Source organism: Phacochoerus africanus, chromosome 11 (assembly GCF_016906955.1).
Source record: "Phacochoerus africanus isolate WHEZ1 chromosome 11, ROS_Pafr_v1, whole genome shotgun sequence".
Taxonomy (NCBI): Eukaryota; Metazoa; Chordata; class Mammalia; order Artiodactyla; family Suidae; genus Phacochoerus; species Phacochoerus africanus.
In genome coordinates this window covers 107,291,400-107,316,640 of record NC_062554.1, presented here as the reverse complement: position 1 = coordinate 107,316,640, position 25,241 = coordinate 107,291,400, and the positions used below count along the sequence as shown (strand labels likewise).

Sequence of the window (25,241 nt, the reverse complement as noted above, 5' to 3'; positions counted from 1 at the left end):
GGCTTGATTATTGGCTGCAGTTGGCTGAGTTTGCAGCCCACGGATGCTTTCAACGATGACAGGGCACAGAGGAGGGATGGCAGAGAGGCAGGGGTAGACGAGAGGGAGCAGAATCTGCTACAGTGTAGAGAGGCACAGGATTGGCCTGGTGAGGATTCCTAGCCTTCCAAGGGGCTAAAGCAGACCCCAGAAGTAAGCTGGGAGCGCAAGCTGCCTTGCTCATACCTAAGAGACTTCAGAAACTGTGGCTGGACCAGTTGCTAAGGGGCAGGGGCAGAAAACGGCTGTGCTTCTGCAGGATCACTGTGCAGCCTCCCCTCCAGCTACCACCCAACAGAGATATTACCAGGGGACCACAGTCCCACATACTCAGCCTCCCCAGTCCTGACTCCAGGACAATCACCTAAGGATATTGCCACTCTCACCCCCGCCCCCACCTCTGCAGGCTCTGGCTCCCAATTGCACTTAAGTCCTATACAAGGAGAGGGAGGAGTCAGGCTTGGGTTTCATTGGCAAAATAGAGTGTTATTGATTTGTGTCTATGCATTTCAAGCCCGGAACCTAATGTTTTACAAACCAAAAGAATTCATTCAGAAAGGGTCTGGACTCAGAGTTCCCATTGTAGCTCAGTGGGTTAAGTACCCGACTAGTCCATGAGGATGTGGGTTCGATCACTCAGAGGGTTAAGGATCTGGCGTTGCTGTGAGCTTTGGTGTAGTTCACAGTTTTGGCTCAGATCCCACACTGCTGTGGCTATGATATAGGCCAGCGGCTGCTCTGATTCAACCCATAGCCTGGGAGTTTTCATAGGGCAGGTGCAGCCCTAAAAAGACAAACAACAAACAAACAAAAACAAAGAGTCCAGGCTCTAAGCTTAATGTCTTCCAAAGCTCTGACACCCAACCACCCCAGGAATGGCCAGGATACTTTAAACTTTCCTTGGAAAAAAAAAAAAAAGACTATATTAAGTATGGAATTTGCCAGTTGCCTGAAACCACCTAAAATATTTTTGAAACCATCTGCAGAAGTCAGGTAAAAGAATACAACTGCAGAGAGGTGGCGCTAAGAAAGAGCTTTGATTTTTATTGTGTGACCTGCAGGGTCTGGGAGGGTGTGACAGTAGAACTCAGGACCAGAAAGAAAACGTCCAAGGGCAAGGCTGTGGACACTGAGATTCTGGTCCCTGTCCCAAGAGGCAGCAGAGAGCCTAACACATGTGGATCCTTCATCAACCACCTGTGACTTGGGGTGGAACGCTCAGATTCTTCCACATGGAGCCTGTGTAAGATCACACTGTTTTTATGTTAAAAAATGAGAAGGGACAGGGACGATGGAATGAAGGGGATAAGAATGGGCAGCAGTCCTCCTCCTGTAACAATTTTATATTTTGCTGACATTGGAGGGAGAGTCTGAAAGCCAGTAACACATAATAAGCTGCCAGGGAAATGGACGTGTGGTCCAGAATCCTCCCAAGATTCCACCAAGGCATCTTTCTTTTTCCTTGTCTCCAAAGGAAGGGACATCCCTTTGTGGGAATAGAATAAATAGATGAAGAAAATTCATCTCTGGAGTTCCCGTCGTGGCTCAGTGGTTAACAAATCCGACTAGGAACCATGAGGTTGCGGGTTCAACCCCTGCCCTCGCTCAGTGGGTTAAGGATCCGGCGTTGCCGTGAGCTGTGGTGTAGGTTGCAGACGAGGCTCGGATCCCGCGTTGCTGTGGCTCTGGCGTAGGCCGGCGGCTACAGCTCCGATTCAATCCCTGGCCTGGGAACCTCCATATGCTGTGGGAGCGGCCCTAGAAAAGGCAAAAAGACAAAAAAAATTTTTTTTTTTAATTTAAAAAAAAAGAAAATTCATATCTTCACCCAGATATGTTCTACATTATGCTCAGATGTTCACATTTAATTAGATGATGATAAAGGAGACTAACTCAGAAAAGTCTGAGCAGTAATCCTGCATTAAACAAACCATGAAGTCTCTAGCTTCTCATCTCCAAGTTGCAAATACGACTGTCTACGGGGAATCTCTTTGACAAAACTCTTTTGAAAATACAACTATGCAATAGACACAAAAATATTTTAAAATGTGACAGTCCTTGTCACATATAAGGTGGCCCTCATTGTTATTAGTCTCATTTCCTAAATGTTAGAAGAAGTGTTTGTGGCTTGGGTCAGCCGCGTCAGGAGAGGTAAAATAAAAGGACGTATTGATGGAAGATGGTCATCCCCGTTCTGAACCTTACCTTTGGGACTTTCAGTTGTGGGGGCTGATTCTATGCTCTTAAATTTCTTTCCAATAAATAAATAAATAATTCTTTCCCCGGTGTACATGAATGACAAATGCAATTGGTTATGCCCAGAATTAATGAATATTCCTTTGGGGAATTTGGGTTTGGATGCTGGAGAGGTGCTTCCACCCAGTAGCCGGCACAGAGAGTCCAAAGCTTTGCAGATCTCCACACTAGCAAGTTTCCTCTCTGTCCAGTGCCGGCGGAGCTTCCATCTGTCACTGTGACAATTCCTGGCTTGGTTTGTGTTTCTTTAAGTAAGTGCTTCAGGAAAATGTAGAGCCAACCCCCATGGAGAAATATCTGCTAATTTACTCATTAATCTTCCCTATGGGGTTTATTTAATTCCTCAGTACCTCGCCCAAAATAAATGTTTGAAGGCTGCCCATGTAGTAAAAATTAGGCAGATACACTTAGATGCCTTTCAGGTAAAGAATAGTATTGAAAAGAGTTGATAGCAAAAACAAAAAGTTCAACCAAGGGCTACATAAAAGCTCTGTTAGGTCACGTGTGTTGCGCTGGCTGAGTCCCCACGGGGGAAAGATGGTCCTGCTGGCTTTGTTAGTTGGGCTGGTCTTCCACATTCATGGTGAAGTAGCTTTTTATTGTGGTTTAAAAACACGTAACATAAAATTTACCGTCTTAACCACGTTTAAGCCTATAGTTCAGTCGTGTTCCCGTACGTTCACACTAAGTTTTTTTGGCCATGCCAGTGGCATGCAGAAGTTCCCGGGCCAGGCATTGAAATTCTACCATGGTAGTGACCCCAGCCACAGCAGTGGCAATGCCAGGTCCTTAACCCACTGAGCCATCAGGAAACTCCTGCATTTGCATTATTATGAAATATACCTCCAGAACTTCCTTATCCTGTCAAACTGGCACTCTGTGCCCATAAAATAACACATGATGGTGTAGCTTTTAAGAGCTCAAGGTATTCCAGGAATTTGAGGAGGTTTTTCTCACACCGTCTGCCACCCATCCAGAGAGATTCGGCCCAGAGCTCTAGCTGGACCTCGTCACTATCTAAGATGCCTGGGCATGGCACTTCCAGCCCTCCACTGCCTGGCAGGGCCAGAGAGGCGCATTCAGAGTGGACACGGGGTAGGCACTGACAGTCCCCTGAGGAGGCCCAACACTGACTGCCCAACTGCTGGGTCCAAAAGCACTAAGGGCACTTAACAGAGAAAGAGACTCCGGAAATGCTGCTGTGTCCCAGCATGTCTTGCTGAGGCAGCCGAGGGACATTGCTGAATGTGTGAGTAAGAAATGCCCTGGCGAGCCTAGACTTGGGATCTGGGACAAGGAACGAGGGCAGCCTTGAGGGATGCCACATGCATTCTCAGGGTCCCCACGTCCTCCCACAGCTCTGGTCCACTTCCTCAGCCAGTGCGATGCATAGGTCCTCTGCTGCCACTTAGTGAGGACATCTATGTTCTGCCGAAGGAATCAGAATTTGTACTTTTCTTCTGGTTGGAAGCACATGTTCCCTAAGGCTATTTTGAAGTCATTAGAGTCACTGTGTCAACAGTGGATGTGAGCCAAGGCGCCCACTCAGAGCATCCTGGCACATCCTGTCACTACTAGAACTAACTGGAGGATCCAAGAAGGTTTCCTCTGTTAGCTGTTGATTGTCATCAGAGTGTCAGACAACAGCTATGTATAGAACTTTGTGATGGTCAATTTGTGTGGTTTTAAGGCACTTAAGTTTGGAATCTCTTGTACAGCATCAATCGGAAGGATTGCAGAGTGGGCACAGCACTTGGGATATGGGTGCTGAAACATATGATAGTTTGACTCGTTTGTATTATTTACACTCATTAATAAACCACAGGCGAACCAAATACTTGAAAAAAAATTTAAGGGATAAAAGACTTTAAATGCAGTGATAAATATGTCTTAGAGGCCCATCCTTTTCCTGTCATCTAAGAAGAAATATACATTTAGGATGAAATTAAAGGCGGGAGTTCCCTGGTGGTCTAGTGGTAAGGATTCAGCACTCTCACGGGCTGTGGCCTGGGTTCAATCCTTGGTCTGGGAACTCAGATCCCACATCAAGCCACTGCATGCTGTGTCCAAAAAAAAAGAAGAAAGTAAAGGTCAGAGCTCCCTTTGTGTCTCAGCAGATTAAGAACCTGACTAGTATCCATGAGGATACAGGTTCAGTCCCTGGTCTCGCTTAGTGGGTTAAGGATCTGGAATTGCCACAGGCTGCTGTGTAGGCCACAGATGTGGCTCAGATCTCCTGCGTTGCTGTGGCTGTGGTGTAGGCTGGCCTCTGCAGCTCTGATTCAGCCCCTAGCCTGGGAACTTCCATATGGCTCTAAAAAAAAAAAGGAGGAGGAAAAAAAGAGTAAAGCCTACTTATATGGTTCATGTTGCAAGGGCAGTTTAAGAGGGGGGCATTATTTATTTATTAAAATTTATTTTATTGGAAATCCTGTGAAATTGGATTGTTATGATCATTATACAACTACAGATGTGATCAATTCAATTGAGTAATAAAAAATTAAAAAACAAAATTTATTTTATTGAGGCATAGTTGATGTACAATGTGTTAATTTCTGCTGCACAGCAAAGTGATTGAGTGATACATGTATTTACCTTCATTTTCATACTTTTTTCCTGCGTGGTTTATCATGGTATATCAAATATCTGGGTGCTCTTGATTAGATTTGATTTTGATCAGTATGTGGAGCCACCTATCACCCTTTTTTAGTGTACTTTTAAAGCCATGGAAGGTCACAGCCCAAGGTTTAGCGTTCACGGAAGGGAATGTATGTCCAGGAACGTAGCACTTCCAAAGGGTTGGCAGGGCCTGGACTGAATTCTCACGTATTATATTACCCAACACGTTCCATTCCACTTGACTGAGGATCAGTCCTGGTCTTAACATTCTTTTAGATCCTTAAGAGATTTAGCTATAACTACTACCTTTAAGAGAAATTTTACACAGTTGATTTCTACTTTTGCCTCGGGAATTTCCACAATAGGAATGTACATATTTTCTCATTTGACTACTAGCCCTCTATTTATTGACATATTTATTTGTTTATTTTAATAAGAGGCTCTTAAGAGACACAGGTTTGGATGAGCTAGAGGGTTTCTATAATTTGGACTAGCTTTTGTTCCCTCCTCTTGATAATCAGCTCGCCTCCTCATAAATACCTGTAATTTCTTTGTGAGCAAGGTAATAATTTCCTGAATTTGTGTTGCCATTTACAGCTAACTTGGGCTTTTTTTTCTCCCCCTGCATCTCTCAAAGTAATATGGAAAAGAGTCACTCCATTTAAAACGAAATGGCTCTCCAGCATATACCCATGCTGATGAGTGAGAACTAAATTCTGAGCAAGGAGAATTATGGTGTCTGCCTGGGTTGGTCTTCTCTTTCTTAATGCCTGTGCCTAGATCAGTCTTTTACTTACTATAACATAGACCTCCAATTTTACATCTTTTGAGCAAAGAAGAATGAATATATACTTTTTATTTTTCCTCCCAAACAGTTGCCCCGGATGACCCCAGCAGAAAAATAGACGGTGACACCATTATTTTTTCAAACGTTCAGGAGAGGTCAAGTTCCGTGTATCAGTGCAATGCCTCTAACGAATATGGATATTTACTGGCAAACGCATTTGTAAACGTGCTGGGTAAGCACCCTCTTTATTAAAGACATGGCAGCTTAAATGAATGACCACTGTTGTTTTCCACTTATTCAGCAGAAACACATTAGTGTCTCCTAAATGGTGGTGCGGGACTTGGATCTGTAAGGCATCTTCTGTAAGAAGATGGCTAAGATACCTTGTCCTAAAGAAAATCACAGTCTGTTCTTAATGTCCTTTCCTAACACGATGTTTATAATGGCAAATTCTTCATGGTAGAAATAATCAAACAGTCAGGCTATTCCATTCGCAGATGTCACACTAACAGACTGTCAAACTCCCTCAAAAGGAAGTTACTCTTCATAATTTCCTTATTCTTCCAGCCTTAGAAACTGATTAATTGAATGACAGTTTCATGATTCTGATTTTTGAAAATTAATCAGGTGTAATGTTTGGCCTTGACCTAAGTTGCAGAGGTACATTCATTTATCAATTTGTGATAATATGGTTAGAAAACCATGACATCAATATTCTCAAATGGCTCGTTTCTGTGAACATTGCATTTCTCATATTGTACAAAACTGCTAAAATGCCAGATTTGTTAAAAATTTATGTGAGAATTGTTTTCACGATGCCAGAGAATTATATTTGAACTCTTTCAGTGTAGTAGACTGTCTTTCAAACAAAATTACGGTCAGGAAGCCAACCAATAGGTGGTATTGTTCCTTCATGCTTCGGAGTTCCCATCGTGGCTCAGTGGTTAGCGAATCCGACTAGGAACCATGAGGTTTAGGGTTCAATCCCTGGCCTTGCTCAGTGGGTTAAGGATCCGGCATTGCCATGAGCTGTGGTGTAGGTCACAGACCCGGCTTGGATCCCGCATTGCTGTGGCTCTGGCATAGGCCGGTGGCTACAGCTCTGATTAGACCCCTAGCCTGGGAACCTCCATATGCCGTGGGTGCGGCCCTAGAAAAGACAAAAAAAAAAAAAAAAGTTCCTTCATACTTGAAATGAAGGTCAGTAAATCTCCCGAAGAGCTGAGCCTCTAAGATGCCGGTACAGGTACCGGGAGCGGTTTTGATTCGGCTTCTGTTTTGAGGCATCAGCAGCATTCTGCTTTTCTCTGCCAGGTAGTGTGTATCTGCTCCCCTCCCATCCCCCCGCCCCCTCCCCCGAGGTTCTAACAGGTGGATCAGTCATCCCCCCCAAACTGCATGTGGCCATTATTTTTTATCTGGCCAGATACATGGCTGGTTTATGGGGAGCAAACAGTAAAAAAGTCCCATTCCTACCTGTAAAGAACTCACAGTGGAGTAGGAGATACAGATAAATCAATCAGTTATGACAGCCTGTGCCTGCATAAGATGCAGGATGTGAGGCAGAAGGAGAAACCTTGAATTTTCCCATCTGGAATCTTGAGGGACCAGTAAGGTCATACCTGACCGAGAACATGAGGGCAGAGATATGTTGGTTGTGCCTTACCAGGAACTCCAGGGGCCTTAAAATGCAATAAAATGACGGTGCGCCTACATGTTTGTTTCATTTTAATATTTACTTTATTTTTTCAAAATGTTTGTAGCCGAGCCTCCACGAATCCTTACATCTGCAAACACACTGTATCAGGTCATCGCAGACAGGCCTGCCTTCCTAGACTGTGCCTTCTTTGGGTCTCCTCTACCGAGCATTGAGTGGTAAGTAATGGCCCTATCTGTGTTTCATGTTTGCATTTTCAAACATGCAACATGCCTGGGCAGATTCCAGATGTCCGTGAACTTGATGCTGTAATGCAGATCATGGTATGTTTGCCTTGAACATGGCATTTTATGTCTGACTTCAAATTGTGATTTTTTTTTTCCCTCATTGTGATCATTTCTGCAATGAAGGTTTAAAGGCGCTAAAGGGAGTGCACTTCGTGAAGATATTTATATTTTACATGAAAATGGAACTTTGGAAATTCCTGTGGCCCAGAAGGACAGTACGGGAACTTACACATGTGTTGCCAGGAATAAGTTAGGAATGGCGAAGAATGAGGTTCACTTAGAAATCAAAGGTGAGGCAGGGGTGACAAACATTTTTTAACTATGCTAGGACTCTGAGCAAGTTCTCCAGCTTTTTAAGACATTTATTTTATTGATGGACAGCTGATTTACAAAGTTGTATTAATTTCTGCTGTACCACAGAGTGATTCAGTTAAACATATATTCATTCTTTTTCAGATTCTTTTCTATTATAGTCGATCATAGGATATTGAATATAGATCCCTGTGCTATACAGTAGGACCATTCTCTGTCTAGTAGTTGGCATCCGCTAATCCCAAACTCTCACTCCATCCCTCTCCCCCTCATCCACCTCCCGCTTGCCAGCCACAGGTCTGTTCTCCATGTCTGTGAGTCAAATTTTCCAGCCTTGGCTGTGGATAACAGTAACTTTCCATTTCAGATCCAACAAGGATCATTAAACAGCCCGAATATGCAGTTGTGCAAAGAGGGAGCACGGTGTCCTTTGAATGCAAAGTGAAACATGACCATACCTTAATCCTCACTGTCACGTGGCTGAAGGACCACAGTGAGCTGCCCAGTGATGGAAGGTATTTGAAAACAATTTCTTCCCTTTCTCTTCCTTCTCTCTTTAAGCTGCTCTTAAGCTAAAGATGTATTTATTGTAACTTATAGTTATGTATGTATATATGTATGTATTTAGGCCACCCCATAGTATATGGAGTTCCCAGGCCAGGGATTAGATTTGAGCTGCCATTGCAAACTATGATAGCGCTCTGGCAATGCTAGATCCTTTAACCCACTGTGCCGGGCTGGGAATCGAACTTGCGTCCTGGCACTGCAGAGGCACTGCCAATCCCAAAACACCACAGCAGGAACTCTAATAGTTCTATTTTTAAAGTTTTTGAAGTCTGCTCTCTCTCTAATGTAGATATGTGTTTTCTCTTCATGCTATAACTTGATCCCTTCAGACCTGAAAAGGTATCAAGTTATGGGAATAAGACCCTGAGAAGGTTTGTCTATCTTTTGTGTATTGGTCTCCTGTGTGATTAGGATTCGAAAAACCTTTCAGGCCTTGGAAAACATCCGTTGTTTTCTACCTTGCACAGTGAAGTCTAAACTGATGTTTTCATGACCATTCTACAAGTATTCTGAAATAGGATCTCTTTAAGCATTAGAGTGCGCTGGAATCCTTGTGTCTTAAAGGACGCTTGTTTTTATTTGGATGAGGTCTTTTTCTTTTCATTTTACCTAAAGCCTGAAGGGAGGGAAAAAAGGTAAAGAATTTGGAAGAGCCTGAGCACGCTGCATTCCTTTAGCTTAGAATGGATGAAGGGTATGCCTGCTTTCCAGGTGAGGCCCTCAGTTTGATGGGGTTCACAGAGTCGAACATTGAAATTTTAGCTGTTCTAGAGGGGCCATGAGCATTGCTCCGACTGGAAGGAAAGTTTATGCTAGTGGAAGTGGTTTCTGTGGTTCCTTTCAACAGTGACTAAATGGAGCCCTGTTGCTTGCTAATGGTCCGTAAAAGAGCGATGTGACTTTTTTGTGCCCAGAGTTTCCAACCAACTCTACGCTTCAACTGGTCAGTTTTATCTGTGGAATCTGAATTGATAAAGATGAGAAGGAAATCGGAAGAAATGACCACAGAGTTAAGTCAGCTAAAGCTTTAACTTAGGGGAGTTCCCTTGTGGCACAGTGAGTTAAGGATCCAGCATTGTCACTGCTGTGATGTGGGTTCGATCCCTGGCCTGGGAACTTCCACATGCCATGGGCATGACCGAAAAAAAAAAAAAAAGCCTTAACTTGAAAATCCCCTTTGGAGATCGTGAACGATTTATGAAGCCTCTTTAAAACCATGTATGAATCCTATTTACATGGATTTTTGGCCTACTAAGTAAATCGTCATACTTGAAAGTAAACACTAGAAAACACTTCATGGTGAATGCTGATCTCAAGCTTCCTGTTTCTAATGGTAGAACTGATTAGTATTGTTTGCATTTACTTTCTCCTGTGAGAGTTGATGCATATGGCAAAATGATACCAAAATTTCTGCAGTAAATAACAAATTCTTTGGCCATAAAAAAGAGTGCAATGATGTCATTTGCAGCAACATGGATGGACCTACAGATGATCATACTAAGTAAGTCAGAAAGGGAGACAAACATTATATAATATCATTTATATGTGGAATCTAAAAAAATGATACAAATGAACTGATCAACAAAACACATAGACTCACAGATGTAGAAAACAAACTTATGTTTATCAAAGAAAAAAGGAGGGGAGAGATAAATTGAGAATTTGGGATTAACAGGTGCACACCACCATATATAAAATAGATAAACAACAGGGCCCTACTGTATAGCACAGGGAACTCTACTTAAAGTCTTGTAATAATGTATAATGTGAAAGAATCTGAAGGACTGTGTATTAATACATAGGTGTGTGTGTGTGTGTGTGTGTGTGTGTGTACACACACATCTATAACTCTGAATCACTTTGCTATACACCTGAAAGGTAAATCACCTGCACTTCAGTATAAATAAATAACAATAAATTGTTGTAAAATACCCACTTTGTTAGAAACTGAGCTGGATGAGTGATAGCCATAGGAAAGCCCTCTAGTTAGGGTCGCCAAGCTACCCCACCTCAGCTCCAGATACCCCTGGTCTCAAGGAAGCTCCTAAACTCCAGAGGCGTGGTTAAAAGCCACCGGACCAGACAACTTGTCACCATTGCTCACCCAAGACTCCCACCCATTCACAATGTTTTCCAGCTTTCATCATGATCAAAGTGACATGTGTTGTATGGGATCTTAGCTTTAATATGCTAGCAAACCTTCTCTTTCATCAAATTCAAAATTGCTTTCATGCCCAGAACCCAGTGATTGGGCGTAGCGGGAAGTCCACTTCAGCCGCTCTGAATGTGCTGTAATTACAGGTTCACAGTTGACAAGGACCATTTGGTGGTAGCTGATGTCAATGACGATGATGGCGGGACCTACACGTGTGTGGCCAACACAACCCTGGACAACGTTTCTGCCAGCGCTGTGCTTAGTGTCGTCGGTAAGAACTAGAACCCATGCAGCCCAGATGGCTGCCCCGGTTTAAGTTGAAAGGGAAACTGTCCCTAGTACTATTTGCTTGGTATATAGTTTTACCATTTTGTAGGTCAATTAACTACCCACATTTTTCTTCTTTGAAAGATGCCTTTGAGGCGATCATTTCAGTAGAAATATACTTTGTAGCAGCACTGGATTTAAATGGTGGTTACATGTATTAGTGATATTTTTATAAGGAAACTGGGGGAGAGAATCTACCTTTATTTAAGTAGATAAATACTTAAGTTTATTTAAGTATTTTAAGTATTTTAATACTTACTTTTAAGTATTTGGAAGGAGTTTCCCCCCTAATTTGTTACTGCATGTTTAACAATGCCAGGTCTCACAGCTCAGCATAAGGCTCGGTTTTATAATCTTAATCATGCTCAATCTTTGTGTTCTTGTGCTATCTTATATCTTTCCATTACTAATTTTGATTAAAATCCTTTATATCAATGTCCTTTCTAGCTCCTACTCCAACTCCAGCTCCCATTTACGGTAAACTAATATGAGTCCTTTGTTTTCTTTCAAAGAATTTCACATGTTCAGAAAACGTCCATTAACTTTCTTTTCTCTATCACGTCATTATGTTTCTTTAAAGAAAAGGGCTCTGTCAGATGTCCCACTGTGTTGTCCATTTACTGCTGTTAAATCATCTCTTCATTATAACTCTGGAACTTTTCACTGAATATATTGCCATTGTCTTCCAAGGATTGCATGTGTTATTGCAAAGTCAGTTCATTTGATAAAAGTCCTTCTTTGATAGCCTTCCCTTAGAAAGTAGCATAGTGCTTTTGCAAAAGCCATCATCTACGTTTTACAGATTGAATAAGCTATTTCCAATATCATTCCACAAATTGGGTGTCCATTTCAATCTACTAAAAGTTGTTTTGGGAAAATGAAATTTTCAAGAAATTTACAGTGGATGTTGAGAACAACATGTGTGTGACCTTTGTATCAAAGAAAACCAACTCACGGAAGATAAATCACTAAAGACCAAAAGGAGGACACTTCCAGGTCATGTGATTTTTCTGAGGTGGGAAAATAAATCAGAATCTTTTCCCAAAATCATTGTGATAAAAGAACTCTTGTCTTTACTCAGCATACAAATACAAGAAATTAATTTTTTGGCAAAAACTCAGATGAATTTCACATAGTTCATTAATTGTGCTGTAGAAGACCTGTCCTTTGTAGACGTTTACTGCTTCTTTACTGGCAGGAAGTATTTTTGTATGGCCTCTGGTTCCCCGAAGAGCCAGAGTTATTGCCAGAAGCAGGGTCAGGAAAAGACCCAGGGAGAACATTGACTGTCCAGACCTCAGATGCACCAGTAGAAGAGGCAGATGTGCTTCTGGGACACCTTTGTCCCAACAGATGTCTGTACCCTGGTGTCGTCTGAGAGGAAACACACCTCCCCGTGTGCCTGCCTGACTTGTACAGAGCATCCACCTAAGATGTGCATGTGAGGCTACCTGCATGGCGTCGGTTTTAGAATTCCCTTAAAAATATAAATATTCTTCAGGCCGCCCCCAAATTTGTAATTTAGCCTGTTTCAGGAAGAACATTTGCATCTTCTTTAAACAGTCTATGCATTTGCCTGAATTTGTTTTTTAGCATTTGCTATCCTTTGTTTCTCATTTATTAGAAATTTAGCTTCCATATTATGCTGTCTGTGCTCCTCTTTGTTTCTGAGAAGACACACACTGGGAGTGCTGGAGAACCATATATGTCCACTCCACTGGCATTGGGGACAAAGGATTTAGTTTCATTTGAAAAAGAAGCAAGTAGAGCTCTTTGGGGTGGGGGTGGGGTCCTCTTGGGGGGGTGTGTGTGTTCCCAGCAGCCTCAGCTGTTTTCATTTCCTTTCTGTTGCATGCTCATTGACCATTACATATGCTGTGTCTTTAAGAGTCCCCTCCAAAGAATAGTCTTAAAAGTACAGGAGAATCTCAGAAGGCCGGATGGTTAACTGTGATGTGTGTGTGTTTGGTCTACAGATGTCCCAAATCCTCCCTTTGATTTAGAATTGACAGATCAACTCGACAGGAGTGTTCAGCTGTCATGGACCCCAGGCGATGACAACAATAGCCCTATTACAAGTATGTGGTATCATTTGCTTTATCACTGATAAATCTAATGACCATTCCCAAAGCACTTCATCACATGCAATTGAAATTGGAGTTCCCGTTGTGGCTCAGTGGTTAACAAATCCAACTAGGACCCATGAGGTTGCGGGTTCGATCCCTGGCCTTGCTCAGTGGGTTAAGGATCTGGCATTGCCGTGAGCTGTGGTGTAGGTCACAGATGCGGGTGGGATCCAGCGTTGCTGTGGCTCTGGCGTAGGCTGGAGGCTGCAGCTGCAATTCGACCCCTAGCCTGGGAACCTCCATGTGCTGTGGGAGTAGCCCTAGAAAAGGCAAAAAGACCAAAAAAAAGAAATTCTTCAAAAAGATATTTGCTGGCAGTCTCTGCTTCTTTGCTAACAGAACTGAAACATTTATTTGAAGCTCTCCTGTCTTCAGAGCTGGAGTTATTCCTGGTTACAGCTTCTAGTATGGGACACTAATTAGTTGCTGGAGATGTCAGTTAAGCACATCCACTCTCATTTTGTGTTTAAGATCCATAAGAATCACCTTAAATGTCTACCACAGTAGGAAGATGTATTGCAAGTTATTCATTTTTCCCATTGATATGGGAAGACCAGGTCTTGTGATGCCCAGGAAATTGGGACTTAATAAGTAGTGTTAGCACAGTTGGTAACAGAACTGGGTGTAGACATCAGGTCTCTTTCTTCCCATTGGCCTTTGCTGCAAAGTGGCACATTCACCAGTGTCAACCTCTCACCTTGATGACATCAGCCTAGGGAATAAAATCAGGTGGCGGACTGTGCCATAAAGATACTGGAAGAGGGAGTTCCCGTCGTGGCGCAGTGGTTAACGAATCCAACTAGGAACCATGAGGTTGCGGGTTCGGTCCCTGCCCTTGCTCAGTGGGTTAATGATCCGGCGTTGCCGTGAGCTGTGGTGTAGGTTGCAGACGCGGCTTGGATCCTGCGTTGCTGTGGCTCTGGCGTAGGCCAGTGGCTACAGCTCTGATTGGACCCCTAGCCTGGGAACCTCCATATGCCGTGGGAGCGGCCCAAGAAATAGCAACAACAACAACAACAACAAATAAATAAATAAAATTAAAAAAATAAAAAATAAAAAAAGATACTGGAAGAACTTAGTAAAATTAGACTGTAGATAAGCTTAGAAGTGTTAAAACCAGAGTTCCCATTGTGGCTCAGTGGGTTAAGAACCCAGCATAGTCTCCATGAGGTTGCAGGTTGGATCCCTGGCCTCTCTCAGTAGATTAAGAATCTGGCATTACTGCAAGCTGTGGCATGGGTTACGGATGTGGCTCAGATCCAGCTTTGCTGTGGCTGTGGCAGAGGCCGGCAGCTGCACGTTCAGCTCAATCGCTGGCTTGGGAACTTCCGTATGTCTCCAGGTGCAGCTCTAAAGGCAAAAAAAAAAAAAAAAGGAAGTGTTAAAACCAAAAAGGTGCTTAAGAGAGTAGACCCAAGACATAGTATACTACCCTTAGGTATGTACTGCAGGAAGACTAACCTCCTTTCTGATGATGACGTAAGATAATACTGAAGTGATGCACATGTTGATTTATGACACCTGCTGGTAAAGACAATATTTGCCAATGAAATTAAATGAAAGCCTCCTCCATTCTGTCTTGTATTGTTTGGTGGTGTACCTTGCTCAATGGAGGTTTTGCTCCTTGATCAAAACACTCATTAATTTTTGCTGAGTCGTCCAGTGAATTAAGTCCATTAGCCAGATTTTGGTGGTTCGGATGCTTGGAGACTCTTTTGACCCATGTTAAAATGATATCATTAGATTTCAAGGCACTTCTATTGCTTCATTCATTCATTAAACAGATATTTACTGAGTATCTTTAGGTACCAGGCATTCTTCTAAAACAAAACTGTCAAAAATCTCTGCCCAGGAGTTCCTGCTATGGCACAGTGGGTTCAGGATCCCATATTTTCTCTGTGGCAGCGCAGTTTTGATTTTAGGCCTAGTGTGGGGGATTAAGGATCCTATGTTGCCACAGCTGTAGCATAGGTTGCAGCTTTGGCTCAAATTTGATCCTTGGCCTGGGAACTTCCTTATACCAGGGGTGTAGCCAAAAAAAAATCTCTATCCATATGGAGCATATCGGTATATTTTAGTTGAGGATACAAATAAGATAAAATTAATAATATATGTTATATTATTGTAAATAATATCATTATATATATGAATACATATGTATAATGTGTGTGTGTATATATATATGTGTGTGTGTGTGTGCGCGCGCGCACACACACACACACACAATTCAGACCTCCTTTGATGAGAGAACCCACTGCATGGAATGTCAACAGCAGACTCCGCTGCTGCCCCTTCCCTAAGGATCAGCTCCAACATCCCCATGAGACCACTTCCTGAGCTCATCTAGACTGAGCTCAGCGAGGGTCCTAGAATAGTCTCAGCCATATCTCCTGCAGAACTTCATGCTGGGGCTCCTTGATGGCCTGGCTGAGACTGTCTGTCCTGGAGTCTGAGGCTTTTCCCACACAGTCCTCCTTCCCCCTCTCCTCTCACCAACGTCAGGCCTGCGTGACGGTCTGAAGACCCTCCATGCCAGCTCCTGCTTTCTCTCCCTTTTATCTTCCGTGAGCTCTTCCCCCAAAAGAACCTCCCGCACACCTACTTCTGTGCCTGCATCTGTTTCCTAGAGGACTCACTTATCTATACACATGGGTTTGTATGTGTGTTTTGTGTGTGACCAAGCAAAAATGTTTAGGCAAGAAAAACAAAGGAGGAGAAGGAGATTGAAAAATAGGGGCATGGGGTACAAATATAAACATAGTGGTCGGGAGAGGCCACCTCGAGATGCTGACATATGCCTGCATCGATAAAGATAGGAGGAGGGAGGCAATGAGCACACTATGAGGTTATCTGGGGGAAGAACTCTCCAGGGAGAGCAAGAAGAAGAACAGAGGCCCTAAGACAGGAGCCTGTCTGCTAGGAGGCCAGGGTGGCTGGAATGGAATGAACAGGAGGATGTGAAGTAGGCGAGAAGAGGCAAGGGGTGGGTGGGGTGAAATGTGCACTGTGCAGGGCCGCGTAGGCTGTTGTAGGGGTTGGGAAGGAGTTGGAGGGATTTAAGTGGCACGATGAATCATGCTGGCTTTTCCATTGTAAAAGCTCTGGAGAGGAGCAATGGGGAATGGGGAGACGAGGCAAGACCATTGTTCTCAAACTGTGCGTTAAAATGCCTTGCAGAACCCCGGAAAACTCACAGGGGTGCCTCAGGATATTTTTTGAGTTTTTGATTTTTAAATTTTGTTTTTTAAAAAAAACAGTGACATCTGCCAGACACCCCGTGAAATACTAGCTCGAGGCAGTTTACACTTTCAGTATCACAGTGCTGCATCATGTGGTGACCTCATCATGTCTCTCCAAAGCCTTTGCTGTGATAAAAGCAAGTACTGTGTGAAAGTCGGCGTGAAATAGGAAATGAGGGCGGTGGTGTCCAATCTGTTCCCAAGGCTGCAGAAGCTAAGTGGTGCCCAGTAGACTTTAAGACATAAAGAGTTATTAGATTATGTGGACCTAACTACTTAATACATGGAAATGTTAGGTGTGTCTTCGGACCTAAGGGAGCCATGAAGACAATTACTGAGACACTAAGCCCACCATGAGCTGAGAAAGCCTGGGAACTTGTCAGTTAGGAGATTATGCAATAATTCGCCTGAGGGACCTTGATGACCTGGAATAGGCTCGTAGGGATGGAGGAGCTAAAAAACAGTATGCTGAGATTTTACATATATTTTAAAAGCCTGGCCAGCAGGGCTGCTGAGCGTATGAGCGTAGGAGAGGAGAAAGGACGTAAGGGTTTGACCTGAATTGTCACTGCCGGTTGGGGCAAAGATTGAGATCAGTCTTGGTCCTGTCCAGTTCGAGATGTAGTAGGCAAACAAGTGGAGTAGGCAATGAAGTATCCAAGACTCCAGTTCAGGGGAGAAACGGGGGCTGAAGATACAAATGTGAAGGTCATCGGTTTATGAAGCTGGAGATCACCAGCAAATTAACATAGATTGGAAGGAGAATTCTGAAGTGCCTCGCTTCAGAGCGCTATACCACATCTATCTAGTCCATCTTTGTATCTCTAATTCATGTCATGGTGCATGGCACATAGTAGGCAATTAATGAATATTTAAATACCTTAAATACCTAATTTTAAAGGGTAAAACATGTACATAGCACAGAATTTTAATAGATGCAGAGAGGTAGACACTGAAAAGTAAGTCTTCTTCCCACCTCTGATTCTCAGTTTCTCTGGTGACACCAGTGGTGCAGTGTGTATCCTCTGAGAGGTAACACATGTACATTCAAGCGTACAGGTGTGTGTATATGTCATAGAAAATCTTTTTTTTTTTGTCTTTTGTCTTTTGTTGTTGTTGTTGTTGCTATTTCTTGGGCCGCCCCTGCGGCATGTGGAGGTTCCCAGGCTAGGGGTCGAATCGGAGCTGTAGCCACCGGCCTACACCAGAGCCACAGCAACGCGAGATCCGAGCCGCGTCTGCAACCTACACCACAGCTCACGGCAACGCCGGATCGTTAACCCACTGAGCAAGGGCAGGGACCGAACCCGCAACCTCATGGTTCCTAGTTGGATTCGTTAACCACTGCACCACCACGGGAACTCCGAAAACTTTTTATTTTTACACAACTGTAGAATCCAGTACACACTGGATTATGTTCTAAACCCTGCTTGGTTTACTTGACAATATATTTTAGAAATCATTCTGTTTCAGTATATTTAGAGCAGTCCCGTTCATTTTTTTACAGCTGCAGAATATTCCATTGTGTGGATGCACCATAATTTATTTAATCAGCCCTGTTGATGAGCGTTTAGGTTGTTTGCAATTAGGCTGTTTCAGTTGCAAACAATGATGCCATGTGGATTCTTTTTCATGTGTCTTGGAACATATGTGTGAGGACACTTATGCGAAATAAATTGCTGGAAGTATAATTTCTCAATCAAAGGGTATCTGAGTTAAAACATTGTTAGATGTTCTACAGTATCCTTTATAAAAGTTGTGCAAATGTATACTTCCCACAAAGTAGGAGAAGGCTCATTTCCCCATGTCACAGTCAACAAAGTGTGTTTAACATTTGATCATTGTCCGTCTGTTTAGTGGGAAAGGGTATCTCCCTGAATTTAATGTAACTTCTTTTGTTATGAAAAAAAATTGACCATCTTCTCATATGTCTTAACTTTCCTGGGAATACGTGGGTCCCCTCTATCAATGTTAAGGAACCAAACTCAACATGCTAGAAAAAGAACACCACATATTACTGGGTGTGCCTAAGTGTTGAGGATGCTGATAGAACCCTGACATCAAAAGATTCTAATGAATTTTTCCTGCCCTTGAGATCCTGTGGCGGCTCTTGTTAGAGTGTCCTGTCCATTACCCATTCTAGCAACCCACCAGTGGGTGACTGAATTCATGGTCTCGGGTTGACTCTGTGTGTATGTGTGTGTGTGGCCAGAATTCATCATCGAATATGAAGATGTGATGCACGAGGCAGGGCTGTGGCACCACCAGACGGAAGTTCCTGGAACCCAGACTACAGCCCAGCTGAAGCTGTCGCCCTATGTGAACTATGCCTTCCGAGTGATGGCCGTGAACAGCCTGGGGAGGAGCTTGCCCAGCGAGGCCTCCGAGCAGTATTTGACGAAAGCCGCAGGTAAAGTGGGACTTCGGTGATAGGAAAGAAAGTAGAAAAATTGTCCACTGTTGGCCAAAGACCAAAGCTTACAAAGGCTGTGGCTGCTTAACTTCTAGAACCAGATAAAAATCCCACGGCTGTAGAAGGGCTGGGATCGGAGCCGGATAATTTGGTGATTACATGGAAGGTGAGTTGTGTCTGAAATCTTCAACTTTCCTTGGTATATTTTGTACAGTGTGTGTGGTGGGGGGGTTTAAATAATACCTGTATTAAAATCCTTTTTCACTCATTTTGGGGGAAAAAATATGGATTACATATCTTCATTAGACAGGACTATGGAGTAGTTAAAACCTTAATCCTGGGAGCCAAAATAAATGCATGCAAATCCCAACTCTGCCCCATACAAACTGTGTGACTTAAAAAAAAAAAAGTATTGGAGTGTAGTTGCCTTAGAAAGTGGTGTTAGTTTCAGGTGTACAGCAGAATAAATCAGTTATGCATATAACATTCCTTTTTAGATTCTTTTCCCATATAGGTTATTACACAGTACTGAATGCAGGTAACAAGGACCTACCATATTATACACATAGTATATCTAGTCATCTATTTTGCATATAGTAATGTGTATATGTGTGACTTTAAGGCATTTCTTTAACATCTCCATTATGTATCTGTGTAATGGGAGTAGCAATAGAACCACCCTCCTAAGATTAAAGAAGTTGATGCATATGAGGCGCTTAGAATTGTGCCTAGCACATAGACATGCCTGATAAATGCTAGCTTGTATCGTCATCATCTAGAGAACCATCTGGAAGACACATACTAAGCTATTCTCAGCAGTCAACTTATACATTGTTTTTTGGTTATCTGTATTTCCTGGATTTGGAAAATTAATTATATTTACTTGTGTGATTTTAAGACTTATTTTAGATCCATACATGCACACTTAGAGGCATACATGTTTGTATAAGCTTATATATATACATGCATGTACAAACAGGGTAGAGTGACAAGCCAATCTTTTTTTAAATAAAGAAAGTAGCTCACAAGTTTCAGAGTTCATGTAAAATAGACAATGATGTACTATCACACAAACAGGAAGACTTAAAGGAAACTATATAACTGAAATGTTTTGTGTCACCTACCCATGACCGTAGAGCCAGAATTTGAGAAACTTAGGTAGCTCTTACTACTTCAAGAAAGAAGTCAGCCAGAGTTCCTGTCGTGGCTCAGTGAAAACAAATCTGACTAGCATCCATGAGGATGTAAGTTCCATCCCTGGCATTGCTCAGTGGGTTAAGGATCCAGCGTTGCCGTGAGCTGTGGTATAGGTCGCAGATACCCCTTGGATCCCGTGTTGCTGTGGCTGTGGCGCAGGCCAGCAGCTGTAGCTCTGATTTGATTCCTAGCATGGGAACCTCTGTATGCCATGGGTGCAGTCCTAAAAAGACAAGAAAGGAAAGAAAAAGAAAGGAAGGAAGGAAGGAAGGAAGGAAGGAAGGAAGGAAGGAAGGAAGGAAGGAAAGAGAGAGAGAGAGAGAAAGAAAGAAAGAAAGAAAGAAAGAAAGAAAGAAAGAAAGAAAGAAAGAAAGAGAAAAAGAGAGAAAGAGAGAAAGAGAGAGAGAAAATCAGCCATCTTTGAAACGTTGCTCCCAGACAAGCTTTGAATCTCATCACAAGTGGAAAGAAAAGCTAAAAGGTCCCTGGAGAAAAGTGGTCATAGCTTGTATTTTAACGTTTCAGTGCTTACTTTTTTCAAGTCTGGGAACTGAATTTGCCATTTCAGTAAATGATTGTGTAGTTCATTTGTTTACAAAGCTCTGAATATTTGGCTTTTCTTGTAGCCCTTGAGTGGTTTTGAATCTAACGGGCCAGGCCTTCAGTATAAAGTCAGCTGGCGCCAGAAAGATGGTGATGATGAATGGACGTCTGTGGTGGTAGCAAATGTTTCCAAATACATTGTCTCGGGCACGCCAACCTTTGTTCCATACCTGGTCAAGGTTCAGGCCCTGAACGACGTGGGCTTTGCTCCAGAGCCAGCCGTAGTCATGGGACATTCTGGAGAAGACCGTAAGTGTCTGATGCTCTTTCGTGAATACTTTCCCCCAGCAAAACAGAATTGCCAGGAGTTCCTGTTGTGGCTCCGCGGGTTAAGAACCCAACATAGTGTCTGCGAGGATGATGGTTTGATCCCTGGCTTCACTCAGTGGGTTAAGGATCTGGCATTGCCACCAGATGTGGTATAAGTCACCGATGTGGGTGAATCGGATCCAGCACTGGGGTAGCTGTGGCGTAGGCCAGCAGCTGTAGCTCCAACTCGACCCCTAGACTGGGAACTTCTATATGCCATGGGTGTGGGCCTTAAAAAAAAGACGTACCCAGGTGCAAGTCAAGGACACATCCCATGTCCAGAGGTGCTTAGATTGGGAGGGAGGTGGCAATTATTTTGTTCAACATTTCTGCACTTAAACAGCCTGCCCTGTAGAAGATAGGTTCAGAATGTTAAAAGTTATTACTTTTTGGAGTTCCCTAGGGGCCTAGTAGTTAAAGAATCCAGCATTGTCGCTGCTGTGGCTCAGGTCACTGCCGTGTTACAGGTTTGATTCCTGGCCCAGGAACTTCCACATGCTGTGGCACAACCTCTCTCTCTCTCTCCCTACATATATGTGTGTGTGTGTGTGTGTGTGTGTGTGTGTGTATGTAACTTTTTAAAAAGATGTATTATTCTCACGAAGTGTAATGAACAGATATCAAAAGAAAAAAAGTCAATTCTCCATGCTTGATAATACATAGCATAGAGCTGGGACAATGCTTCAAGTCAAAATTACGAGACAGTTACATTCTTGCATGCAGTTCAAAATGACATTGACACCTCTGCCCCCTTTCTCACCTTTCCCCAGTCCCAATGGTGGCTCCAGGGAACGTGCGTGTCAGTGTGGTGAACAGCACCTTGGCCGAGGTACACTGGGACCCAGTGCCTCTGAAGAGTATCCGAGGACACCTGCAAGGCTATCGGGCAAGTGAAAGAGACTTTTTGGTTCTTTTTCTTGGAAACAGGCCATCCACCAATGCCATGTGTACTTTTCTTGGCCGGTGAAGGCCTTAAGGGTTCATCTGAGGCAAGCCACCCCTGAAGCATCCCAGCTAGAGCTGAGTGGAAATATCACTGCACACAAAGTGAGAAGACTTTTTTTATCCATTGAACAATGAATATATATGGTGAAAACGAATGTTTAATAAACTAGAATATAATGAAATGCACCTAGCTTAAAAGCAATACTGACTGCATGTGTTAAACAAATTTATTCTGAAAACAATGTAGACCTTTTTAAAATAATTCAGATTGTATGTCAAGGTCATACAGTTCCAACCAGGTCATTCTTATAAACATCAATTACCTTTGTTCTTGGGAAGCACAGAAAGACTGATTCATACTGTCAATTGATAGATGGTCTGTTCACACCGCCAAAGGAAGTCACTGCTTTGCTTTGTTGAACACTGACCTCTAGAGGTCACTGCTTGCACTGCATCGTGTTCAATTTTGGTATTTTTCTCTAAGATTGCCAGGTTCTGTATATATGTTGATTTCTCTTGAAAGTGCCTTAAACTCCTAATGAGAATTTAAGAGGACTTAATAAACAAAAATTCTGAATTTTTGTCCAAAATTAATCACCACTTTGCTTATCTATTCAAAATCTGTGCCTGCAATTTAATACCAAAATACATATACATATTTTTAATTAAGCAATGCAGTTTGGCTTAGCGAGAAAGCCCTAGACTTGAACTGGAGCCCTCTGCCTCTTGATAACCCAGAGGTTCATCTGTACTGTAGGGATAGTAATAATAAAAACTTCACTGTGGTTTTTAGGATTACACTAAACGATGTATTATACATAAGTTGGATTAACTCTGGAAAAGTATAGAAATACTGGAAAGTCGCTTTTATTTTTAGAATAGTTCATGCCAGTAAAAGACACATAAATCCTTCTGTGTGAGTCTCGTGATGTTTTGTTTCTTTCGTTATTTCAGTTGTTCTCCTCTAACAAAATTGTGTAGCCCAGCTTCATTCCATATTCTTAATTATTTCCCTCATTGTCTCTGGGCTCCTACTCTCTTGCCTCCGCGTCAGTAGCTGATAGTTTTTCCACTAATGCAGAACGTCCCAAGGGAACTTTCTGGAAAAAGAAAAGAAAACCATAACGCTTTCATTGAACTTTTACTCTTGCTGTTGCAGATTTACTACTGGAAGGCACAGAGTTCCTCGAATAGAAACAGACGTCATATTGAGAAAAAGATCCTCACTTTCCAGGGCAGCAAGACTCACGGCATGTTGCCCGGGCTGGAGCCCTTTAGCCACTACACCCTGAACGTCCGAGTGGTCAATGGGAAAGGGGAGGGCCCGGCCAGCCCCGACAGGGCCTTCCACACCCCGGAAGGAGGTACGGGGCGGGTGTGTCTCCGAGATCCTAGGAGCCTAGGACACCTAGGCTCAGGAGAGGCTTGCATGACAGAAGGGCCCCCAGATAAAGAGTATCTAGAAGCCAAACGTGATTTTCCCATAGATGAACACAGCGCACACAAAGGGAGCCAAGGGTCAGCTCATAGATGGCCTGAGGGTATGTGGAAGTCTTCAGAACACAGAAACCCCCTTTCTCCTCAGCTTAAAATTCTTCTCTACACTTAGCAAGGTCAAAAACCTCGCCAATTTAAAATGTTTTTATTTGTATACAATTTTTATTTTTATTTATTTATTTTTATTATTTATTTATTTATTTTGTCTTTTTGCTATTTCTTTGGGCCGCTCCCGCGGCATATGGAGGTTCCCAGGCTAGGGGTCGAATCGGAGCTGTATACAATTTTTAAAGATTACTTTCCATTTACAGTTATAGCAAAATATTGGCTGGATTCCCCGTGTTGTAGCATATATCCTTGAGCCTGTCTTTCACCCAGTAGTCTGTAAATGCCACTCCCCTCTCCCTATATTGTCCCGCCCCGCAACAGGTAACTACTAGTTTGTTCTCTGTATCTGTGAATCTGCTCCCTTTATGTCATATTCATGAGTTTGTTGTATTTTTTAGGTTCCACATGTAGGTGATATCATACAGTATTTATCTTTGACTTATTTCACTTAGCGTAATACTCTCCAAGCCCATCCATGCTGCTGCAGATGGCAAACTTTCACTCTTTTTTATAGCTGAGTAATAATCCACTGTATGTCTATATATACATGTACATACACATGTACCACATCTTTTTTATCCGTTCATCTCTTTATCGGTGGACATTTCAGTCGTTTCCATGTCTTGGCCATTGTAAATAGTACTGCAGTGAACATTGGGGTGTATGTATCCTTTCGAATTAGTGCTTTTGTTTTTTTTGGATGTATATACAGGAGTGGATTAAAACCATTTACAGATGAACCCTCTCCTGGCTCCTGGTTGAGGGTTTCATATCCTTGGCAGCTGCCCAGCAGCCTCTGAGAGTCATAAGCATCCCAACTCCCCCTCTCATTAGGGTTGCTCATCCTCCGTCTTATAGCTCCCTGGGGGTTTAGGGCTCCTTCCACTCAAGGCTTTCACCAATGAGACCCTACACTGGTCCTTTCGATGGCTCAGGAGAAGCCTCCATAGAAGAGAGGACCAGGGGTTAAAGGATAGACAAGAGAGGACACAGTCTGTCCAGTGACACAAAGTTGGGGAACAGGAGTTCCCGTTGTGGCTCAGTGGTTAATGAAATCTGACTAGGAACCATGAGGTTATGGGTTCGATCCCTGGCCTTGCTCGGTGGGTTAAGGATCCGGCGTTGCTGTGAACTGTGGTGCAGGTTGCAGACGTGGCTCGGATCCCACGTTGCCGTGTCTCTGGTGTAGGCCGGTGGCTACAACTCTGATTAGACCCCTAGCCTGAGAACCTCCATATGCCACGGGAGCAGCCCACAAAAGGCAAAAAAAAAAAAAAAGATGGGGAACAGCATGGCTCCTTCAGGGAACTGTAAGCCAGGCAGCCCTGGATGGGGAGAGGAGAAGAAGGTCAGCCAGGAGGACAGGCTCGTGGACGGCCTTTAATGCCATGAATATTAATCCGCAAGCCAGAGGCTCTTCTCCTGGGGACTGTAGTTTCTTATGGGGTCTATGAAAGGGTTTAAGGGGCTCCGTGAACCCCCAAACATTGTACACAAGGTGCGGATATTTTTCTGAGGCGAGTTTATGGCTGTCGTCAGATTCTCAAAGGGGTGACTCGGGGTACTGTGCCAGGACTGTTCTAGGGTCGGGCAAAGGCCCCGAGGGCCTGAATGGCAGAGGGCGAGGAGGGCATGGATATGGTGACCAAGGTGGCGCTGACTGGAGTTGGCGTTCCAAGGGAGGGTGGATACATGGCAGAGGGAGAATTCAGGTCGACTCTGTGGTTTCTGGCTGGAGTGACAGGAGGGTCAAAGGACGGTGGTAGGTTGGGTGGAGGAGGTAACCACCACGAGGCAG

The 25,241-nt window shown here is 43.3% G+C and overlaps 1 protein-coding gene across 9 annotated transcripts in view; it reads left to right on the top strand.

The window, feature by feature from the left end:
* Positions 1-25,241, top strand: part of NRCAM (neuronal cell adhesion molecule) — a 315,520-nt gene that overhangs the window by 258,912 nt on the left and 31,367 nt on the right. For all 9 annotated transcript variants that reach the window (XM_047753047.1, XM_047753040.1, XM_047753041.1 and 6 more), the window contains 11 exons: positions 5,790-5,933; positions 7,465-7,576; positions 7,769-7,935; positions 8,325-8,472; positions 10,826-10,950; positions 12,983-13,084; positions 18,584-18,781; positions 18,880-18,950; positions 20,608-20,833; positions 21,664-21,779; positions 22,998-23,202. In XM_047753047.1, coding sequence (XP_047609003.1) covers positions 5,790-5,933; positions 7,465-7,576; positions 7,769-7,935; positions 8,325-8,472; positions 10,826-10,950; positions 12,983-13,084; positions 18,584-18,781; positions 18,880-18,950; positions 20,608-20,833; positions 21,664-21,779; positions 22,998-23,202 — 1,614 coding nt within the window. The remainder of the gene's footprint in view (positions 1-5,789; positions 5,934-7,464; positions 7,577-7,768; positions 7,936-8,324; positions 8,473-10,825; positions 10,951-12,982; positions 13,085-18,583; positions 18,782-18,879; positions 18,951-20,607; positions 20,834-21,663; positions 21,780-22,997; positions 23,203-25,241) is intronic.